Source organism: Aedes albopictus, chromosome 2 (assembly GCF_035046485.1).
Source record: "Aedes albopictus strain Foshan chromosome 2, AalbF5, whole genome shotgun sequence".
Classification (NCBI taxonomy): Eukaryota; Metazoa; Arthropoda; class Insecta; order Diptera; family Culicidae; genus Aedes; species Aedes albopictus.
Window position 1 is genome coordinate 435838699 of NC_085137.1, and position 20591 is coordinate 435859289.

Sequence of the window (20591 nt, forward strand, 5' to 3'; positions counted from 1 at the left end):
TGGTAGACCGCCATTTGCCAGAATAACGGCACCATTTTTGGACTCCAAGCATCTTCCTTATTGCAAATATATCCATATTGCATGATTTTCGATCCTAAAACTCCATTAAACAGCCTCCATCATGAATTTAGAGCTGCCATCTTGGATTTTAGACCGTCTTGGATATTCTTGTAATCAGTTTTGAAGTTGAGGTTCTTTAAATCTCCATTAAACAGATGTCATCCTAAGTTTTGGATCGTCATCTTGGATTTTGATCGCCATCATGGATATTCTGGACGCCGTTTTTGGACTCCAGGCATCTTCCCTATACCAAATATGCTTATATTGCATGGTTTAAAACTCCAGTTTGCAGTCGCTATAATGAATTGTAGACCGCCATCCTGGTAATTCTTGTCGCCATTTTCATACTCGAGCAGGGTACGAAAAACGTATCACGCCAAAAAAACAAACGCTTTGTCCTAAGCGGTGCATGTTGGTAACAAAGGCGCTCCGCAGCAAACGCATGTCAGGCGATGAGAGCAATAAAACAAACAGCGCTTGCCGTGCGTGTGCCGATATTCCGGCTTTTCTGCTGAAATTTTCGACCCACATCATCGAATTCATAAGCATTCGGACGAATTAAAACTCTTGAAAACCTCAGAATCGAGTTTCAGTTGTAAAACAATGCGAAAATCACGATGTGTATAGACCGAGACAAATGTTCCTAACGTTTTTGTTGTAAACAAACTCGGGAGTGATTTTGTCATTAACGAAAAAACAAAGCGTTGTTCCCGTGCCTTCTTTGTTGCTTATTTTTCGCTTGCGGTGCCATATTCTGCGTACACTACTGTACTCGAGACATCTTGCTCATTCCAAATACAACCATATTTCATAGTTTTAGAGCCTAAAACTCCATTTAACATCGGCCATCTTAAATTTGTATCCACCATCTTGAGTTTTGGGCAAACAACGTGGAATGTCTGGTTTCCAGGGTTGATTTCTACACAAAGTTCATCAACATTGCAACCTTTAGCAATCGCCGCATTTTAATGTGTCGCATGATGGGGCTTGGTTATGACCAGTTCAACCGGTGGCAATAACTCCGGAACGCCTTGACCGATCCGGACCATTTTTAATAGCAAATAATGCGGTAAAATTCCAGTTCGATTCGTGTTAATATCCGAAAAATCAGCCTATGGGAAGGGCCTTAAAAGTGAGTGACTTTTTTGTACACAGACATACATACATACACACACATGTACACATACATTGTACACATACATACACACATACATACACACATACATACACACATACATACACACATACCAGCATCACCTCAATTCGTCGAACTGAGTTGATTGGTGTGTTTGACATGACCATCTGAGCCTTTTATCGAACATTCTATTTTTGAGTGAATATATTTAGCCTTTCAGTAGTACACTGGGGTGTACGAGACAGGTAAAAACTTCCAAAGGATTTCTAAAGAAAAACATCTTTCGAAGAAACGTTTGGAGAAATTCCTAGAAGATTTCCTCGAGAAATTTCTAGAAGAGATTTCAAAGAAATCCCAAAGAAAAACTTATGAAAAAATCTGATTTTTCTGGAGAAATTCCTTCAAATATATTTGAAGAAATACATAAAATCAAGCATACAATTATGCAGAAGAAATTTATTATAGAAACCCAGGAGGAATTTCGTAAGAAAATTTCTGATAATTGATTTTTTTGGCTTTCCTCGGTGAACTTAATACTACTCAAAGAAGGAGGGAGTAACGAAAGTAATGAAAGAAACGGTGGATAGAATCGCAAGTGTGCGACGAGAGAAATTGAATAGAAGTTAACAGAGGGCCATAATTGAACAACACAATCCCAACGACGACCCCTTTGCCCAACGGCCTGGTTTTGAACGGCTAGGTACTAGTAGTTGGCTGATGACTACTAGGAGCATACGAGATGAAAACGCGAAAAAATCAAATAAGTAACGTTCGCTCGATATGAATCTCTGAAAAAGCGTCACCGACCGATAGAACCGAAAGCAAGGCCGAACAATATTTAACAGATCACAACCACGATATTTTTGCCTGTCTAGGGCTAGTAGTCATCATCTTACTACTAGTACCTAGCCGTTCAGAACCAGGACCATGAATTTACTAGGAGAGCTTTGAGGCTTCTTGAGTACCGTAGACTATGTTCTGCGACCATTCATCGTGTATAAAATTTGGTTGAGAATGTTGGATTTGTTTCACAAACTCCGGAGTACTTTGGAGGCCTTAGAATAGCTCTGGGATCAAAACTACAACATACTATGATGGATAGTAATATATTGCATGTCAAGGATCAGTGAAAACTATTGATGATTAGCAAAACGATGAAATTTGAGCAAAAACATGTAGAATTTATAAAAAAATACTAAAAAAACACGTATTTTCGGCTCCCAGCAAAAGGGAGGAGGGTGAAAAGGGGGGGTTCATTTCTCCATAGTGAGTCTTTGCAGTATGGCAAAAATAACACACCACAATAGATCAAATTAATGGTCGCAGTGTACATGTCCCCTACAGGAAAAAAAACCTAACAACTTTGCTGAAGACATCAACTCTCGAAGTTATCAATACCCTGAGATTTAGAAAATAATAATTTTGTCAGTGTTTCGTCTTTTTGTCTCTGATATTGTAGGAATTATCGCTTTGAGTGGCAATTGACTATGATTTAAAAAAATTACAATATCGCAGTACAATTACACTTTACACAATTTTCGGAATTTGTATAGATCGTAGATTTTGGCCAAACACCACCTCCTCTCGCCCCTCATGAATCTATACTGTTTATGAACAGGTCCTAATAGTACGCTATTTTTGAATGATACCTTTAAAAAGAGCTCATACTCAATGGTTGTTGTCCACTGCAGAAGCCGTCCGAGCCAGAGAGATTTGGTCTTTTCCACAGTACCTACTCTATTACAATTAAAATTATTTGTATACTAAGAAATCTACTTACATGAATCTGTGAATTGTAGAAGACTTTTGAAAAATCAGTGCGATGGTGTTTAAAATACGGCAGCTTTGATGAAAGGTGTGCCTGAATGCCCTAAAATCATGATTTTATTGTTAATCCTTATCGTCGTTCAATAAATATTTACTGTTACGATAATATCATGTGGAATACATTTTTGCACCACAAGAGTAATGTAAAATATTATAAAATGTGAAACATGCCAAAATCAAACTAAAAAAATGAGTATTGATGATACAGAGCCCATAGAATGTGTCACATACATGTTCGACACCGAATTTCCGACCAAGACGTCTAACACATCTTGTATCGTTTGATGTTTAATCAGTCACCATAATGACGATATCTTCCGGAAATAAGGGTTATGAACATGCCTTTGTGAAGGCAGCAGAAAACTCCGTATAATTTGAACCTGAAAGGATCTTCACAGTTTAGTATATTATCAAGACCAGAAAAGTATATGTACTGAGATAAAGAGAACAGAGTAAGGAAAATATTTCAGGATGCTTTTAAACAGTTGACTAAGAATTTGTTCATATTATTTGAAAAAAGGCAAAAGATCTCAAATCTACAGCATGAATACCTACAAGGGAATTCGTACAGGAGTTGTCGAAAATTTGATCGTCATTTTTTTATTTCTCCGAATTCAAAACATTGCTATTTTGCAACAACGTTATCAAGATAAGTTAGCCGAGTAAAAACTAGGATGATTTCATTTGTTTTTCTCCAAATTTTGTTGAGAATTAGACTGCGTCAAAAAGATATCGCCTGCATAATCAGCCGATAAAACGTAGATGCGCATTTCTCGTGACCAACATCATCATGTGATGACTAAAAAGCATCGAATTCGTTTCAAAACATCTAACGTGATCAAATCCGTTGTTGCTCATCCGTGAATTCCGTAGGAATCCAAAACCAATCCTACCGAAACATACCAATCGGGAAATACCCCCCACGTTTCCCATTTGCCAAAAACAAAACAAAGCTAATGGACAAAATTCCAGCGAGAAAAATTTCGTCAACGCCTAGACGACGCCACCACGCCACACACGGCAGAAATTCTTCAACCCAGATCACCCGCAACGCGTCACATTCGCACATGTGAGATATCTAGTCGGAGAAACCGGTACGGCTCCCGTACCTACCGGTCGGCAGCGCCAGCAGCAGCGGTATGCGCGCCGACTGCGACATCCGTGATCGCCCCATAAATTAGGCGCTTATGCTCGTCCAAGTCCAACGTCGTCGCCATCGAATCGCCATCCTTCTGAACGATAAAGTTACGCACGGCGTCCACGTCCACGGCGGCGGCGTGGACACGCGGAGCGCGTTCGAGAAGCCGCGAAAAAACGTAAACAACACCGCGCGATGACCGCTTGACTGCGTTGCACCACGAAACGAGAACAGAAGAGCACGATGAGGACGACGACGACGACGGCGACGCGGCGAAGAAAGGTCGAAAAATGTGATCGCGATCGCGAAAGAATTTCGCGCACGCCTCGCCATGCCACGCTGCCGCCGATGCGCCCGCGCACCATCTTCGCGTGGTTTGTTTTGAAGTAAACAACAAACGAAGGGTGGACGTCGCGACGCTGGTGCCGCTCGGTCGGCCAGTCGTCGGGCGATCGTATGACGTCATTGTAGCCGAAGTCGCTCGGCGGTATAAAAGGTGCGACCCAATCGGGCGGCACTGTTTATTCGAACACGATAGCAAGAGTAGTGTAGATCGTTGGTTAGTGATCGCCAGCTGAAATTGAAAACGTTTGCAAGTGGAAGATTTCCAGCAGTAGGAAAAAAAGTTACAAGTGTGAAAAATTGGTGTGCAGAATTGGAAGGTGATTTGCTCAAGTGCCAAATCAAGTGAAAACGAAGCGAACAGACGGCGAGTGGTGAAAATTATCTGGTGATTCCGGAAGCTAGGCGGTGAAGGTTGATTTGAAGAGAGGTGATCGCTGAATCGGTGAAGGGATTGAAGTAAAAAACATAAACAACTTCGTAACGAAGGTGAAAAAAGAACGTTGTGAGCAACTCTTTTTTGGGGGTGTTGGAAAAGTTTGAAGTTTGCAACGAAGAAAGCAAGTGCCACAGATTGTGAACGGGCTCAGTGTCGATCGAGCGAGGTGAAAGCATGGTTCAAAGTGGAAGCATTTCGCTGGGGGTCGCCCTGATGGCGATGACCCTGCTGTCGCAGTGTTCCGGTTCCGCGATCCCCATGTGGGAATTCCTGAGTCGGGGCGAAAAGGTAGGTTGAGTTTCGATCCGGCGGATCTGTGTAGGGAGTGATCAGCTTCTACTGACTGGGTTGAATTCCAATCGTTGATGCGGGATTCCGGGAAAATTGGCAGACGTAATAGCTGCTGGTGTAATTGCTTGTACCTATCGCGAGGAGATGTGCGAGAAACAGTGCGCGAGAGACGGGGGTTCTTCGGAATCCACATGAGGAATAGGTCAGTTATCTGTGCATGTAGATCTTGTACCCGCACGAGAGAGATCGTGCGTGGAGAATGGGAGGCGGGCAGACGATCGGCTCGTTCATACATTGTTGTGCTGAGTGAAGATCAATAAATCTTGTATTGCCTTCGGTTGCGGGAAAGTTTTTACAACTTCATCAATCGGCAATAAACGGTTGGAGGTCGAAAAGGTGACGACGGAAGATTTATTTGAAGCTAGAGCTTATTGAACGAGAGGGATGAGGTTTAGAAACTACTTATTCAACTTGTAGGAAGTGTAGATATAAGTAGTAATGCAGTAGTAGTTTAGTTTTGAGATTTATAATTAAAGCTCAACTTATGAAGTACTCAAAAATGTAGAAACTAACAAAGATCTTGCGTCTTGTATTGCTGAATAATCAAGATAGTGGATGCATATAATATAGCCAGATCGAATTACCATTGCATAGCATTTCAAAGCGATCATCATTCACTTTGAGGCACGTGCAACTGAATTCGAATTAAATGATGATCAAGTGATCATTCCAGAACCCCAGCAGACCCATCATGGTGTCCACTTCAAAACAACGAGATTCCGTCTTCCTTCTTCAATGCGGGACGTGACTATGCAAATACGACTCGCTATGCACGAATCAATTCCGCAACGCACTTTGTTTATATTTTTATAAAAATAAATATGTCGTAAACAGCTTAGCTCCAACTCCTCTCAAGAGCTTGAAGTCTCGCATAGCGGCGTCGGTGGTGTAGTGGTAAGCGTGGTTGCCTCTCACCCCAGTCGGTCTAGGTTCAATCCTAGTCGACGCCGTCGGTATTTCTGAGACAAAAATATCTGATCACGCCTTCCCTCGGATAGGAAGTAAAGCCGTAGGTCCCGGCCCATGTGTTGATGGGTTCGATATGTAGGGTGTCAGGTGTGTGTGGATGTCTCCCTGACCGTCCGTGTTTAGGCTAGTACCAGAAATAGGCGGACGTTAAACTAGAGCTGATGCCGAACGGTGTCGGCTCGCCAGAAATAAGAAGAAGAAGAAGTCTCGCACGTTAGCCACAATCAATTGACCTGTCATGACGGCGCACGAAGATGCTTCCCTTCGCTCATGGTCACGGTCACGGTCCATCTCGAAGCTAATCACCGATCGTCGGAAACCTGTTCTGTACCTAAGAGAAGTCCCCGAAGTCACCGTTGTTGTGTTGATCAATCGAGGCGTTCGCACCGACCGATCGCGCCTGTCTATTACAACCTGCTCTCGATGGGAACCTTACAACGATCGTCGTCAATGCTCGCGCTGATGTAATTCCCGCAGCATTGTTTGGCACAAAAAAATCCCGCTACTGCTTCAATTGAACTCGAGTCGCAGAATGACCCGGCGAAGCCCGAAACGCGTCACGACTTCTCGATCAATCGATCTGCCCGGGCTGAGCTGAGGCTGCGGCACTTCATCACTCGCTGCTCGCTGTTCGCTCATCTCGATGCGATGCGACGATGAGATGAGGAAGTGCACGATCCTAGCTAGCTAGGTAGGCGGGTAGGCGCAGAACCGGTAGAGATTCCAATCCGACTTTGTACTGCGCCCAAGCCCTGCCTGATCGATGATCGATCTTGGCTTACGGCTCTCACAGGCAGGCGGAGAGGTCAACCACGCCGTGGATTTGCATAGTTTGCGAGCTGGCTCGCTCCGCTCGCTGGCTCGCGATGATCATGTTTTATGCATTCGTAGGCAGATTCCTGGATCGCGATAACCTTGGATGACCTTGCCGTGGGGAGGACGCGCCGAACGTTGGAGTTCTGCAGATCCGCGTCTTGGCTGCGGCCGTTCGTTGGTGCTGGGCGATAGCGATCGTCTTCTTTTAAACGACGCGATGCTGGCGATCAACCGGTTGAGACCGGATCGGTCGGGTTGTAAATTTCTTTTTCCCGCGACGACTCCCGTCGCAATGCGGCGGCAGTCTGTTCCGGGACGACAGAGTGGCGCTGAATAAAATTAAGTGAGATTTTTTATGGGACTTGTGTGGACCGGTTGGAGATGTTGCGCGCAGCTTGTTAGAAGATGCTGGAGCGCTAGGAGTGTGGAATTTTTGGCTATCTCTCGAAAGAGGCTGGTTTCGGTGATTTCTCTTTCTTCTAACCAAGCCGGACTTTGGAGGGATGCTATTTTAAGCTTAGATCTCCATCTGGGACGAGTTCTCTAAGTTGTTGGTATTTGGCTCAGTGCATGCGCGATGTGATAAATCAACAACTCTGAAAGGAGATTTGGCGTCAGAACTTGGATCAGGCCTCGCCTTTCCTGAAAATTGGACGCCAAAAACTTCTTAATTGGTTGCCATTAATAGGTGACTACGTCAGAACGAATGCTACCATTCCACGATTACACTTAAATTTTTCTAAAAGATCTTTAAAACATTGCTGTAGGACTTCTTTCAGGATTTTTATGAGGTTATTAAGGAATTGCTGAAGGAGCTCTTTCAGCAATTGCTTCAGAAATCTCCCTCACAGTTCCTCTTGAAAATTCTTCCACGAATTGCTTCAGAGGTTCCTGCAGGGATTCTTACCAACTTCTACCAGAAGAATTTTCAGGAATTCCTCCAGTTGTAAATGCATGAATTTCTCCATTAACACCTGTGGGGTTCCTGAAGGAGTTCTTGAAGAAATTGTTTCCGAAATCTCTCCCATAGTTCAACAGAAAAAAATCCATGAATTCCTTCAAGAATTCATACAGAGATTCTTACCAACTTTTCCAGAATTAATTTCAGAAATTCCCGATTATAAATGGCTGAAGGAATTCTTTCAGAAATTGCCTTCAGTAATCTCTCCAGCAGTTCTTCTAAAAATTCTTCCACGAACCACTTCAAAAGCTCCCGCATGGAATCTCTCCAACTTCTACCAGACTTTTTTTCAGAAATTCCTTCATTTATAAATGCGTGGATTTCTCCAAGAACACCTGCGGGGTTCCTGAAGGAGTTCTTCAATAATTTGCTTCAGAAGTCTCTCCAACAGTTCACCTGAAAGTTCTTCCACGAATTGCTTCAAAAGTTCCTACTAACTTCTAACAGACTTTTTTTAGAAAATTATTCACTAAGAAATGCATAAGTTTCTCCAGGAACGCCTAGAGGAGTTCTGTTACCAATTGCTTCGGAAAGATTTTCAACAGTTCCTCCAAAAATTCTTCCACGAATTGCTATTGACGCGCGATTTTTTGCAGGAACACCTGCTAGAGTTCCTGAAGGAGTTTTTTCAGCAATTGCTTCAGAAATCTATCCAACAGTTCCTCTAAAAAATCTTTCACGAATTGCTTCAAAAGTTTCTGCAGGGATTTTTACCGACTTCTACCAGAAATTATTTCGGAAATTCCTCCAGTTATAAATGCGTGAACTTCTTCAGAAATAGCAGATATTCCTCCTGGATGCAGATATGCTTCCAGATTTTCTGCTCCAGCTAGAACTGCTGCAAGCATCTCTGCTGAAGTTTATTCTTCAAATTATCGAGGAAGTCCTGTTAGAAATTTCCTAGGTGTAACTCAGGAATTCCTCGAGGAGTTCATTCAGAGAAAATTTTCCAGACATTTGAGTAATAATTTCTTTGGAATATTTTTCAAAACTTCCATAGCAGTTCGTTCTAGTTTTTTTTTTCAGGAGTTCCTGTAGGAGATGCTTTTAGAGATTCCTCTGGGAATTCCATCAGAAATTTCTCTAATCGTTTTTCTAGCAGTTTTTCTTTGATATTCTTTCAAAAGTATTTCTAGGCCTTCTTTCAGGCATTTGTTTTGTAGAGCTTTGGGAAATTCTTATGGGTGTTCTCTCAGGGATGCGCGGAAATCCCTCAGGAGGTGTGTTTTTAATTTTTTGTTCTCATTTTGTGTTCCTCAATTGGGTTTTTCTGTTGAAGACGTTTCTGAAGGTAATCTTGGGTGAGTTTTTAAAAAAGCTGCTGGAGAAATTCCTACAAGGACTCTTGGAGGAATTCCTGGATAAGTTTCTTGAGAAACTTCCGAAGGAGTTTCTAAACGACCTGCTGGAGCTATTGTTGGAAGAACTCATTGAGAAATTCTTGCAGAGATTACACTTTTAGATGGAACTCTCAAAGGAGTTCCAAAGGAAATGCTGAAGAAATTTCTGAAGGGGGTTTTGTAAAATTTTGTAGAATAAATTCTGAAAATATGTCTACAGCAATTTCTATATTAACAGCTGAGGGAATTTCTTCTTGAAGCATTTTGGGGATTTCGTGTTGGAAGAGAAAAAATCCCTGGAAAAAATTTTGGATGAAAATCTTGAGGAATTCCCAATAAACTTAAACAAAAAAAATCGGAAGGAAGCTTTAGCGAACATACTTGAGAAACTCAAGTATTTTTTGGATTCACCTTAGAGAGTTTGAAAATCCAGAGGAATTTCCAAAGGATTCATGTAGTTCCTGTAAATCCTGTAAAATTCCTTGAAGAGTTTTTTAGATAATCTACAGAGAAGCTCTTGGAGACTCTCCTGGAGAAATTCTCTGAAGAGCTTCAGAAGGATTTTTTTGTTGAAATTTCCGTAGAAAACCTTGAAGGAAATCTTGATAAATTGTTTGAAGGAGCCTTTTGAAATTCTTGGAGGAATTTTCTCGGATTCTTGCTTGAAGGGTCCTTTAAGGTATTTCTAGATCATCTGATTTTTTCTTGGAAGAATTTCTGAAGGTTAGGTTAGGAAATTCATTTTCTTAGAGAAATTCCTGCAAAAACTTTTGAAAAAGTTTCCGAAAAAAATATGAGAAACTACTGATGGGATTTCTAGAAGTACTGCTGGACAAATTGGTAGAAGAGTTCTTACAGAAGTTTCTGCAGAAAAAAATACTTAAAAATTCCCGAAAGAAATGGCCAAGAAATTTCTGAATTTTGTAAAATAAATTCTGAAAAAGTTTCTACAGCTACTTCCATTGTAACTTCTGGCGGCGTTCCTTAAAACTTCTCGGTAAAATTTCTGAAGAAAGTTTTTTTGAAAACCCTCAAGAAACTCATATGATTTTTTTTTAATTCCTACAAAACTTATGGACTTGATAAATTGGAAGATCCGGAGGAGCTTCTGAAGGAATCGTTTAAACTCCTTGAATGCAATTTCCTGAAAAACTGTTTGGATGATCTTCTTGAGATTCTTAAAAAAATTCTCGAAGTTTTTCTTGAAGAGTCTTTCAAGATACTTCTTGGAATGTCTCTGAATAAGATTAGGAGAGCAACAGAGGCTTCCACAAACCTCTAAAGAGGCTGTAATGTCAAAACTAGAACTATTTATGACTGATATCGGCTCATATAATGGCTTACACCAAAGAATTTGGTAATAGAGCAACGGATTTTGATTTAGAGGTGCTTGTTTTTTTTTAATTTGATCGTATGTTTCTCAACTGATTTTTTTCTTGGAGGAATTTCTGTAGCTTATCTTGGATGAGTTTTGGGAAACTTATTTTCTCAGAAAAAATCCTTAACCCTTAAAAACAAAATAAAAAAAAATCATGAAAAACTCCTGATGAAATCTCTCAAAAGCTGGAAAAAAATGTTGGAAGAATTCTCGTTTCTGCCGAGAAGAAATCTTTTAATAAATTCGAAAGAAATGATCAAGAAAATCCTTAATAATTTTATAAAACACAATTTGAAAATGGGGAACTCGTGGAGGATGAGAAAAACATGCCTGAGATAATTTTGGATGCGTATCTTGAGAAATTCATTACAAACTGATTGAGAAAACCCTAGAAAAAAGATCTGAAGGAGCCTCGACGAAAATCCCTATGAAACTCAGGTGGTTTGTTTTCAAAAGTTGTAAAACCTTGTTACTTGCCTTTTGACGAAATTGAAAATCCGGAGGAATTCCTGAAGGAACTGCATAAAAAATCACGGAGGAACTCTTCGTGAAGCTCTTGGAGAAACTCCCGGATGATTCCCTGAAAAGCAGCTGAACAAAACTTTCTGGAGGAGCTTGTGGAGAATTTTCCGTAAACATTTCTTGAAGTCAATCCGGAAAAACTGTTTGGAAGAATTTCTTAAAATTCTTTGTGGAGTTTTTTGGAATTCTTGGAGGATATTTTTGAAATCTTTGGAGGAATGTCTTGAAAGTCTTGGAGGAATTTCTAGAATTCTTGGAAGAATTTCTTGACATTTTTAAAGTAATTTCTTGAAATCCTTGGAGGAATGCCTTGAAGTTCTCGGAAGAATTTCCAGAAAATCCTGGAGGAATTTCTAGAAATTCTTGGAGGAATTTCTTGAAATTCTTGGAGGAATTTAAGGAGGAATTTTTTGAAATTCCTGAAGAGATGTCTTTAAATTCTTGGATAAATTTCTTGAAACTCTTGGAGAAATTTGTTGAAATTTTTGGAGGACTTTCTTGAAATTCTTGGAGGAATTTCCTCAGGTTCTTTCTTGAGAAGTTCTTCAAAGGTATCCTTTGGTATGTCTCTGAGTTCTTGAAGAGTGCTGATTCAAATTGCAGCAAACATCACCGACGCAATCCCGCTTAAACTTTTGGATGGATTTCTGTAGGAATTGAACTTGAGCTTGAGCTTGAGCTTGATTGACCGCCCGTGGATGCTACTCCAGTATCGCCAGACCAACTACACTCACACAAGGACCAATGAGATAAATGCCGGGGACTAGCAGGCATCTTCAGTGTGTGAGCGTTGGTGATCTTCTATTTTTAGGCGACAATGTCAATGTGGGGAAGGGGTAAGGAAGTGATGATTGCAATCGTTTGTATCCACATCTGGCCGAATATACCTCTGCGCCAGCACAAATTCATGCGGATGTTGGAGTGTTGGTGGGAATTGGTTGGCAGAAGGTTCACACATTGGTGTGTGGATACCAGGGGAAGGTGATAGAATTGTGTGTTTTTATTATTTTGAAGATGTGCGGCATAGTTCGCTTGATTGCATAACTTGTAGGCGTTTTCTAATAGGATTGTGACACTGTGCTGTGAAAGTTTGGAAGGAAGGGAAACGGCTTTTTCAACCCGTTTCTGTTCTAGCGACGGCTATGAACATGTTTATATACATGAGTAGTATATGTAGAGAGCAGAGAGAAAGTATACAGAAAGATACAAAGTAGGAGGAAAGGGACGGGATGGATTTCTGTAGGAATTATTCAAAAACTTCCAGCCTGATGAAACCGCTAAAAAGCATGAAGAAAACCTGGAGGAAGTTCACTTGGAAATTTCTTGGATGGGATTCTAGAGAAGCTGGTTATTAGCTTTATTAGCTTTATTTACGAACTCCTGGAGGAACATTTGGGAGAACTCTTGAAAAAAAAAACTTCAGTGTTACTCCCATAGGAGCTCGTAAATGGATTCTGGAAGATTTTTAGGAGGAATTTTCTGAGAAAATTCTTGAGCGGCTTCCAACAAATTGAAAATTCAGGCTTTCTGAAAATTCAATTCAAAACAAGTAAGAACCTGAAACAAGTCTGCAACTATTTCATTTCGGAGTGAGTCAAGGAAGATCACTTGAGAGAAAGCGATGATCAACGTCAACGGTAGTAAATTATGGATTAGGAAAAACAATTCCTAGAGTATCTTGTTTGGGAATATTGATCGTAAACTCTTGGGCTAATTTCTGGTGTATTTTCAATGATAGAGTCTTGGCTGATGATTTTGGAAGTATTTGAGCCAGAATTAGAAGAAAAAGTTGTTGGTTGAAGCGAGTCTGTTGTAAACAAGTTCTTTAGTTTATATCAAACTTATTAGATATCTGAGACCGTCATGTTTAGAGAGGAAAAGAAGAAGAAGAACTTGTCATCAGGGATGAGAACACTCACTTGGAAAGAGTTACACTCACTTGCCACTTGCAGTTTTCTCAGCTCAGAAGCAATCAAAAATCGATGTATGAACGACTTTTGCCTTGTGATTTTATCTAAAAGTTTGCCGAATAAAGTACAGGTCGCACATGCATACCAAAGTCGTGAGGGACCTGCGAAGGCAACTCTCCACGAGGTGAATGTAAATTACACTCACCTTGTGGAGAGTCACTTTCACATCTCTGTCACGACTTTGGGATACGTGTGCGACTTTTACTATATTCGGCAAACTTTTAGACAAAACCACAAGGCAAAAGTCGTCCATACATCGTTTATTGATTGCACGCTTCTGAACTGAGAAAGTTGTCATCTGAATAATCAGTTTCAGTTATCTATAGGAAAATCACTGCTTTAGACCAGAGCGTTCATGATTAACAGAAATTTTAATCATGATTAATCATTGATGATTAAAATTCCAATTTTGGTGATTATTGATTATGATTAATGATTAATTTGCTTTTTAGGATGATTAAAGATTAAGATTAACGATTAAAATTGGTTTTAACTGTGATTATTGATTATGATTAATGATTAAAAATGGCTCATTGATTAAAAATCATGATTAATCATGATTAATCAATCACAAAAAACTGAAAATGATTAAACTATATTTATTGTTTAACATGTTTTTGAAGTTTCAAAAGTAAAAGGTAACTCTGTCCGGGAGATTTAAAAAAAATAATCATAAATTATATTATTTAGAACAGCATTTGAACCAATTTAAATTGGATCATATATTTCATATGATGAATCATTTTTGGTGATGAATGATTAATGATTGATTAATATTTTTTCTTCTGATTATGATTACTGATTAATGATTAGATTCCAAAAGCAGTGTGATTAAGATTAATGATTAATGATTAAATGAGATTTTTTTGTGATTATGATTAATGATTTTGATTAATCTTAATCATTAATCATTAATCATGATTAAATTTATGATTAATCATTAACGCTCTGCTTTAGACAAACTTGTTCCATGGACTTTTCTTTGAATGATAATTAATATCATATTGGAAATACTCTACACTTACTAAACTTGTTGTTTGGGATATTTTCGATTCGGGTAAGACCTTAGAAGATTCCGTCGGAAATCTCATATTGCTGGCAAACTTGTTCCTCTGCCACAAAGACAGTCTTACTCATTAGTCAATTGGAAATATTCCACATCTGACAAACTTGTGTTCGTGTCTAGTGGTATCGTCTTTCTAAACTCTCTAATCGGGTTTCTGCTGTCTAGAGAACGATGAATGACAAACATACTTACTGCTACTAGTTCCAGTGATCAAGGAATCTTACACTTCCAAATCAAATGATCTTAGCGTAAAGAGAAACGTTAGTATTCACCCAGATTTGATAGCGATTGTTCAATTTAGAAGCAATTAAGGTAGTCTAATTAACACCAAGTAAGAGTTCTGAGCCGGTCAGATGTGCCTTTCATATAAAGTAAAACAATTTTTGACAAATTAATGTATTTTATCCGACATCAACGTGACCAACTGCTGTTAGCTCCATTGACCCATATGGGCCCATAACCTGTGGAATATGATGAAGTGATTTAGATGATCAAGAGCTTCCATGAAATCTTCACCCAAGTGAACGTCTTCCAAACTAAACAATGTTTTCCATTTCAACAAAAACTTCAATGTACTCCCGTTTTTGTAAGCAATTTATTTGCTTGCCTTATAAAATGGTATGAAAAGGTATTTAATGCCTTAGTTTCTCTAAACGTCAAGTTAGAGTTTTGAACCGGCAAGAAGTGTCATAAAGTTTGGATTTCGAAAAGAATTTTGTTGTCTTTAGTTGTTATCGTCATTTTGCTATAATTATGTAAGATTTTTAAATAATGTCCGGGATTAGAACTCTTTATTTGACCATTCGCTAACTTTTCATCCCAAATGCTCACGCAAAACTCATTGAAATCCATTAAACGCTGACCTTCCAATCCGCGTTGTGCTGTGGTGATGGCACAAAAGTGGTTAGATAAACAAAAAAGTTCCACTTACGACGACTCGCTCGACTCGACCATTTCGTGATTCATGAAGACATCACCATCTGTAGCCTACCTCCAGGACGGACAGGCGGGCGGGCGGCTCTTAAATCATGCCTTATCATGCAATGACCAAGCAAAGCACCCCATTCCTCTAAACAAACTCGCACTTCCCACACAGCCACACATACACAAACAGTTTTCGTACCAAGGTACATTCCTCTTCCATCACTTCCACGAATGTATCTACATTTTTGTTTCTTTCGTGTTTGGACAGCGCTGGGGCTGTGGCGGCGGCTGCCGCGGGCGGCAGACCTTGAGTAACCTTGCCCATACGGGTCCAGCCGTCCGTGAGCTGTTTTGCTAATTAGCCGCAAGAGTTATGACTATATTTGAGGCGGCGGTTCGCCGCCTTTGCGGCGTTTGAGTCACGCTCCTCTTTCGCGCTCCGCCGTTCGTGTGTCAAGGTCGCACTTTCTCCACGCTTCGTTGAAGATCTTGTCATCTGTTCAAACCGACTCTAACATCTTCTTTTTCTCTGATTCATTCCAGATGTCCCATCTGTACTCGATGTTCGCCAAGCAGGTGTCCAGCTACTGCAAGGGCTCGCAGGACATGCCGACCAACATGTGCAAGCGCAACCTCCTGATGTACGGCATCAACAAGCTGCAGGACATGAACGAGTCCCATCTGGACTCGATGGATCCGTACCAGCGCGGTGCCCATGATATAAGTAAGTATTCGTTAAGAAGCGAAGAAGCCCAAACTTACAAAAAAAAAACCGCGACGCGATGAATTATTGAACAAATTGACAACTCAATTACGGTCGAGAGGAGTCGCGATCGCGAGTGGTCCCAAGTTTCCGGATGAGAGCTTTTCAAGATGCGCGATGAGTGTGAGTCATTTGAGTCATTTGGACGCACTGCACTGTTCACCACACACAGGTGACTTGTTGAGTTGAGTTGCGATCGAGTACGATCGAGTCAATGTCGTCAACGTCGAGCCGATTGACGAGGAAGTCCGGATCCGTAGGCGACAGCACCGCTGTCGCCGACGGGGTCCTCACACGGAATCGAAGATGAGCCTTAGTGTCGATCGAGACACTCTTCTACAGGCTAAACATTGACCTCTCGGTTCAACGCGATCGACGTCAGCCGTCGAATAACTCGAATCGAATGACGACTGTTTGTGCTTTCGTTGCATGCAGAACAGGAGGTTTCGTCGGTTTAATATTCTATGAGGGAAGCATTATTCAACGGAGGATGCAGGCGAAAAGAGTTTCTCTCTACAGCCGTTGACTGCGAGCTGCATTATTGACGATACGTGCGCCGACTATTTTTAAAACCAAGGCGACCTTGGCTGCAGTCTGTTTGATGCCCGACCTGGCGACCACCGTGCGTCGTAGCTTTTGTATTCTTTCTCCTCACTCACAGTCGGCAGTGTTGCCATATTTTCTGAGTTTGTATCATCAAGAGCGGAGAATCTCTTTAATCAACAATTTCACCAGTTTTTGACAAGGTTTAACAAACATGCATGATCTTCGTTTCAACAATTCAGCAAACCTTTCGCTGACAACACTGCTCACGGCATTCCTCACGAGTCTTTGCCACGCTTTTCGCAGACGTTGCTTTTAATTTAAAGCGATAAGCGTGACCGCTCTGCCCACTGCCTCCACTCGATGCGAACCTTATTTTGATCGGTGCAAAGAAAGATCATGCGATCCACTCCACTCGCAAGGCATTCTTCTTTGACCCTTACCCAGATGCGGGATTCACACTCGTTGTGCGTGTGTAATCCCATCCGAGGCCTATCATCCGCGATCATCATTTCTCTCGTTCTTTCCATTATTCGATCGGCTCGCTTGGGCCCTAGCCGCCCAGGTGCCATCATCGCGCGCTGTGAACCGGGAAGCGATCGATTTGCGATCGCGCGAGTGAAAAGTTCAGGAACTGACCTCGAACCTATCCGTAGAATTACAGTGTTTACGCGACTAGAGCTGCATAATTTATGACCTGACTAACATTGTTTTTTACCCGCTTCTTCTCCCCCGTTTCCAGTTTGGGACGCCATGATGGACGGTCACACCAAGAACGGCAAGAAGAAGATCCAGCAGACTACGGAAGCTCCAGCTCAGATTGCCAGCGAGAGCCAGTACGAGCACAACCCGCTGTTCGATGACCCAACTCCAAAGGCCGGTGGTAACCGCAAACAGGACTCCCCAGTAGACAAATTCGGCATGGACTACGACTACAACAATGCCGCCACTGCTCAGGACCTCCAATACGCTGATCCTCAGAACTACCTGCCTCAGGCTGGTTCCGCCGCCGGATACGATCTGTACCAGCGGTACCAGGGAGCCGCCTCCACCCATTTCGACAATCTGGCTCCGTACGAGCAGAACACAAACTTCTTGACTGGACCCATGGTAGTCATGGTACGACCGGACGGCTCCGCAGTAGAACATCCTCACCAGAAGGTTCTGCCCAAGGACGACGACATCAAAGAGATGACCATCGGCAAAGACAAGATGCCGACCTTCCAGCAAATCTACGACAGTCTCAAGCAGACCGATGAAGTCCACGACCACCACACGGCTGCGTCTGCAACGACGGAAACCGCTGGTCCCGTACCGTCGGTCACCAGCTTTGTCAAGTCCTACCGGACCGAGTACAGGCCTCAGAACTAAGACCGCTACCGCTGACAGCGGTAACGCCCATCAAACCCTTTGATTGTGATTTTACTTTAGTGTACTAATACGACTACCTTAAACTCTAAAAGAATGCTACTACTATCACTAGTACTAATAACCGAGGAACTACACAGGACTCATGGTCACTTCAGAGCGACACTTGCTAGGAAGCTGTCGAAGTCACGCGCAATATGTTTTAGTAGCTATTAAGAGCGAGAGTCAAGCAAAGATCGGACCCAGGTGGGCCGGTCCCCAAGCTGTGCGCTGTGCCAAAGCTCGCCCCGGGCCCGACACATACAGCCCGGGACCCCCGGGAAGGATCTCTCGCAGCCCAAGCTTCCGGGACCGCGACCCTCGGGGCAACCCGATGTCTTACATTCATTAATTCCTAATATATTTATAAATCATCGTCACTCATTTTCATTACGTTAGTTTTGTTTTCTGTATGCCATTGTTACACAGACAAACATTCGAACATTCCGCTTGATCAATCCCCTAACATCAAGCGGAAACCACAAAAGTTTCGAAACCCCCCGCGGGGATAAAGTGCCATCAGAACACCCACGGACTGGCTGAGTCTCCGGCCCTATGCCACATGGGAGACACATCCAGTGCCGTGTGTTAGTGATTCCCGCACTGCCCCGAACCAAAATTCCCCCGTGACACTCGAGGAACCGCCCCTCGAGTAATGTGATGAACAAGAAAACACTAGAATACAATGAAAATCCTTTCCCCTTCCACCCCCGTAGATCGTAAGGCAGGCTTTATGCTTTGTAAATTATTTGTTCTTCCGCGCTGTTTTAGCAGAAAAACCCCCTATGTATTTATGTATAGTCTTAGTCGGAAGGGACAATTGTAAGAAAGAATCAATACAAATTTTGTATCAAATTTTAGCGGACGAAACGGAAGTGAAGCGTGATGTTTAGAGTCGACAAACCCCCAGAAAAACCTATCCTCTACACCCAAAACACATTCAGAACACACTCTCTCACACGCAGTACGAAAAACAGGGTTTCCCCCCTTGAGAACCCTCTCAATTCAGAACAAAAAACCCCAAGGACAATTCGAATCCAACGCGAAGAAATTTGGTACGGAATCCAACGGTATTCCAAATTGTTTGGAGAGTTAAAGAATTTAGTTGTGTAAGTGCGATATCCCGTAGCTCGTAAGCAAACAAACCCCCCAAAATATCTCTCTTAGCTTGTAGTGGTTTATTTTTCTTGTAATTTCGACTTGACTTGAAAATTGGTGAACAGAAAAACAATTTCGTTTCCCCTAACCGTGGAGAGGGGCGGGTAACAAACTCTCGATTTGATGAGAGCGGAAGCGGAGCTCTCCGTCCCCTACCCCCCAGAAACGAAGTAAGAACCAAGCAAATGTGATTTAATGGTTATAGATTTTTGTCCCCCAAACACTTTTAGTTGTGTAAGTTGAGGCAGGAAGCAGGAGAGGAGAATGATATTTCCTATGAAGAGCAACATTTTTTTTTCTGTTGAAATATCAAAGTGATGCAAATAAAATAATATATTTCAAAAATTACAAATACAAGTTTTGTGGACTACTTCAATAATATCACAACCACCGTTGGTTCAAAAAATGTTTGTTAATCGAATTCTCTTTTTATAATCGTGGTTATGTGTTCAATACCGTAATAAATGTCAACAACGGTTAACTTCCAGAACTATACATCAAGTTTATACTACTCGGCAAAAGGAAACTCCATCCTGAGACATCTTTGAAAACGCCAAAGGGTCTAGTAACTACGGTTATCAAATTCTCATTCCTTCCCTTCAAGCAAAGACCGCATGCTCGTGCCCAACTTCGTTTGTTTTTTTAGCCTATGGTCATCACATCCGTGATGTTCATCTGGCCTCTTCATGTGAACCAACATGCCTACCAATCTGGTAAGTCCACTGTGACTGTTTTACACAAGGTTGTTTACGATATTGAGAAAGCATTCGCTCAAAAGCAATTCTGCTTGGGTGTTTTCTTAGATATCGAGGGTGCCTTTCATTGGCGGAGCCAGCATTTTCTTTTTTCTTACTCACTCTCCTAAACATACACGAGAAAGAGAAAGATAGAAGAGGAGGCAGCTTGCCCCTCTTTCATCTCGCTCGTTCGCTTACATGTTTGGAAGAGTGAGTAAGAAAAAAGAAAAAGCTGGCTCCGCTAATGGTGCCTTTGACAACATGCCTTTCGATGCCATATGGGAAGCCGCACGGGGTGGGGTCATGGTATATCTCCAATGATTTTCAATTGGATTCACCAAATGCTCAAAAAGCGACATCTCTTCTCGACATTGCGTCAAGTGGCGATTAGGAAATTGAGTGTTTGTGGATGCCCCCAAGAGGGAGTTTTATCACCACTTTTGTGGAATCTCGTAGCAGATACGCTATTGAGGCAACTCAATAATAGCGGTTTTCCTACTTATGGTTTTGCCGACGACTACCTAACATTATTAGTCGGTATGTGCATCAGCACCCTTTTCGACCTGATGCAAAGCGCCCTTCAGATAGTTGAGGGTTGGTGTCGCCAATATGGCCTTTCGGTAAATCCGAGTAAAACATCTATTGTTCTTTTTACGGAAAGGCGAAACCGTAATGGCGTTCGACCTTTGTGTCCTTGATTCTGAAATCGATGTGACTGAACAGGTAAAGTACGTTGGAGTCATTC

The 20591-nt window shown here is 41.7% G+C and overlaps 1 protein-coding gene across 1 annotated transcript; it reads left to right on the forward strand.

Moving 5' to 3' along the window:
* Positions 1-4669: 4669 nt before the first annotated feature.
* On the forward strand, positions 4670-18866 carry LOC109406407 (rhythmically expressed gene 5 protein). The gene is made up of 3 exons (XM_019679497.3): positions 4670-5229; positions 15782-15962; positions 17287-18866. Exons 1-3 carry the CDS (start codon positions 5116-5118, stop codon positions 17913-17915), a joined length of 924 nt encoding a protein of 307 aa, XP_019535042.2. The 5' UTR covers positions 4670-5115; the 3' UTR covers positions 17916-18866.
* The last annotated feature ends 1725 nt before the right edge of the window (positions 18867-20591 follow it).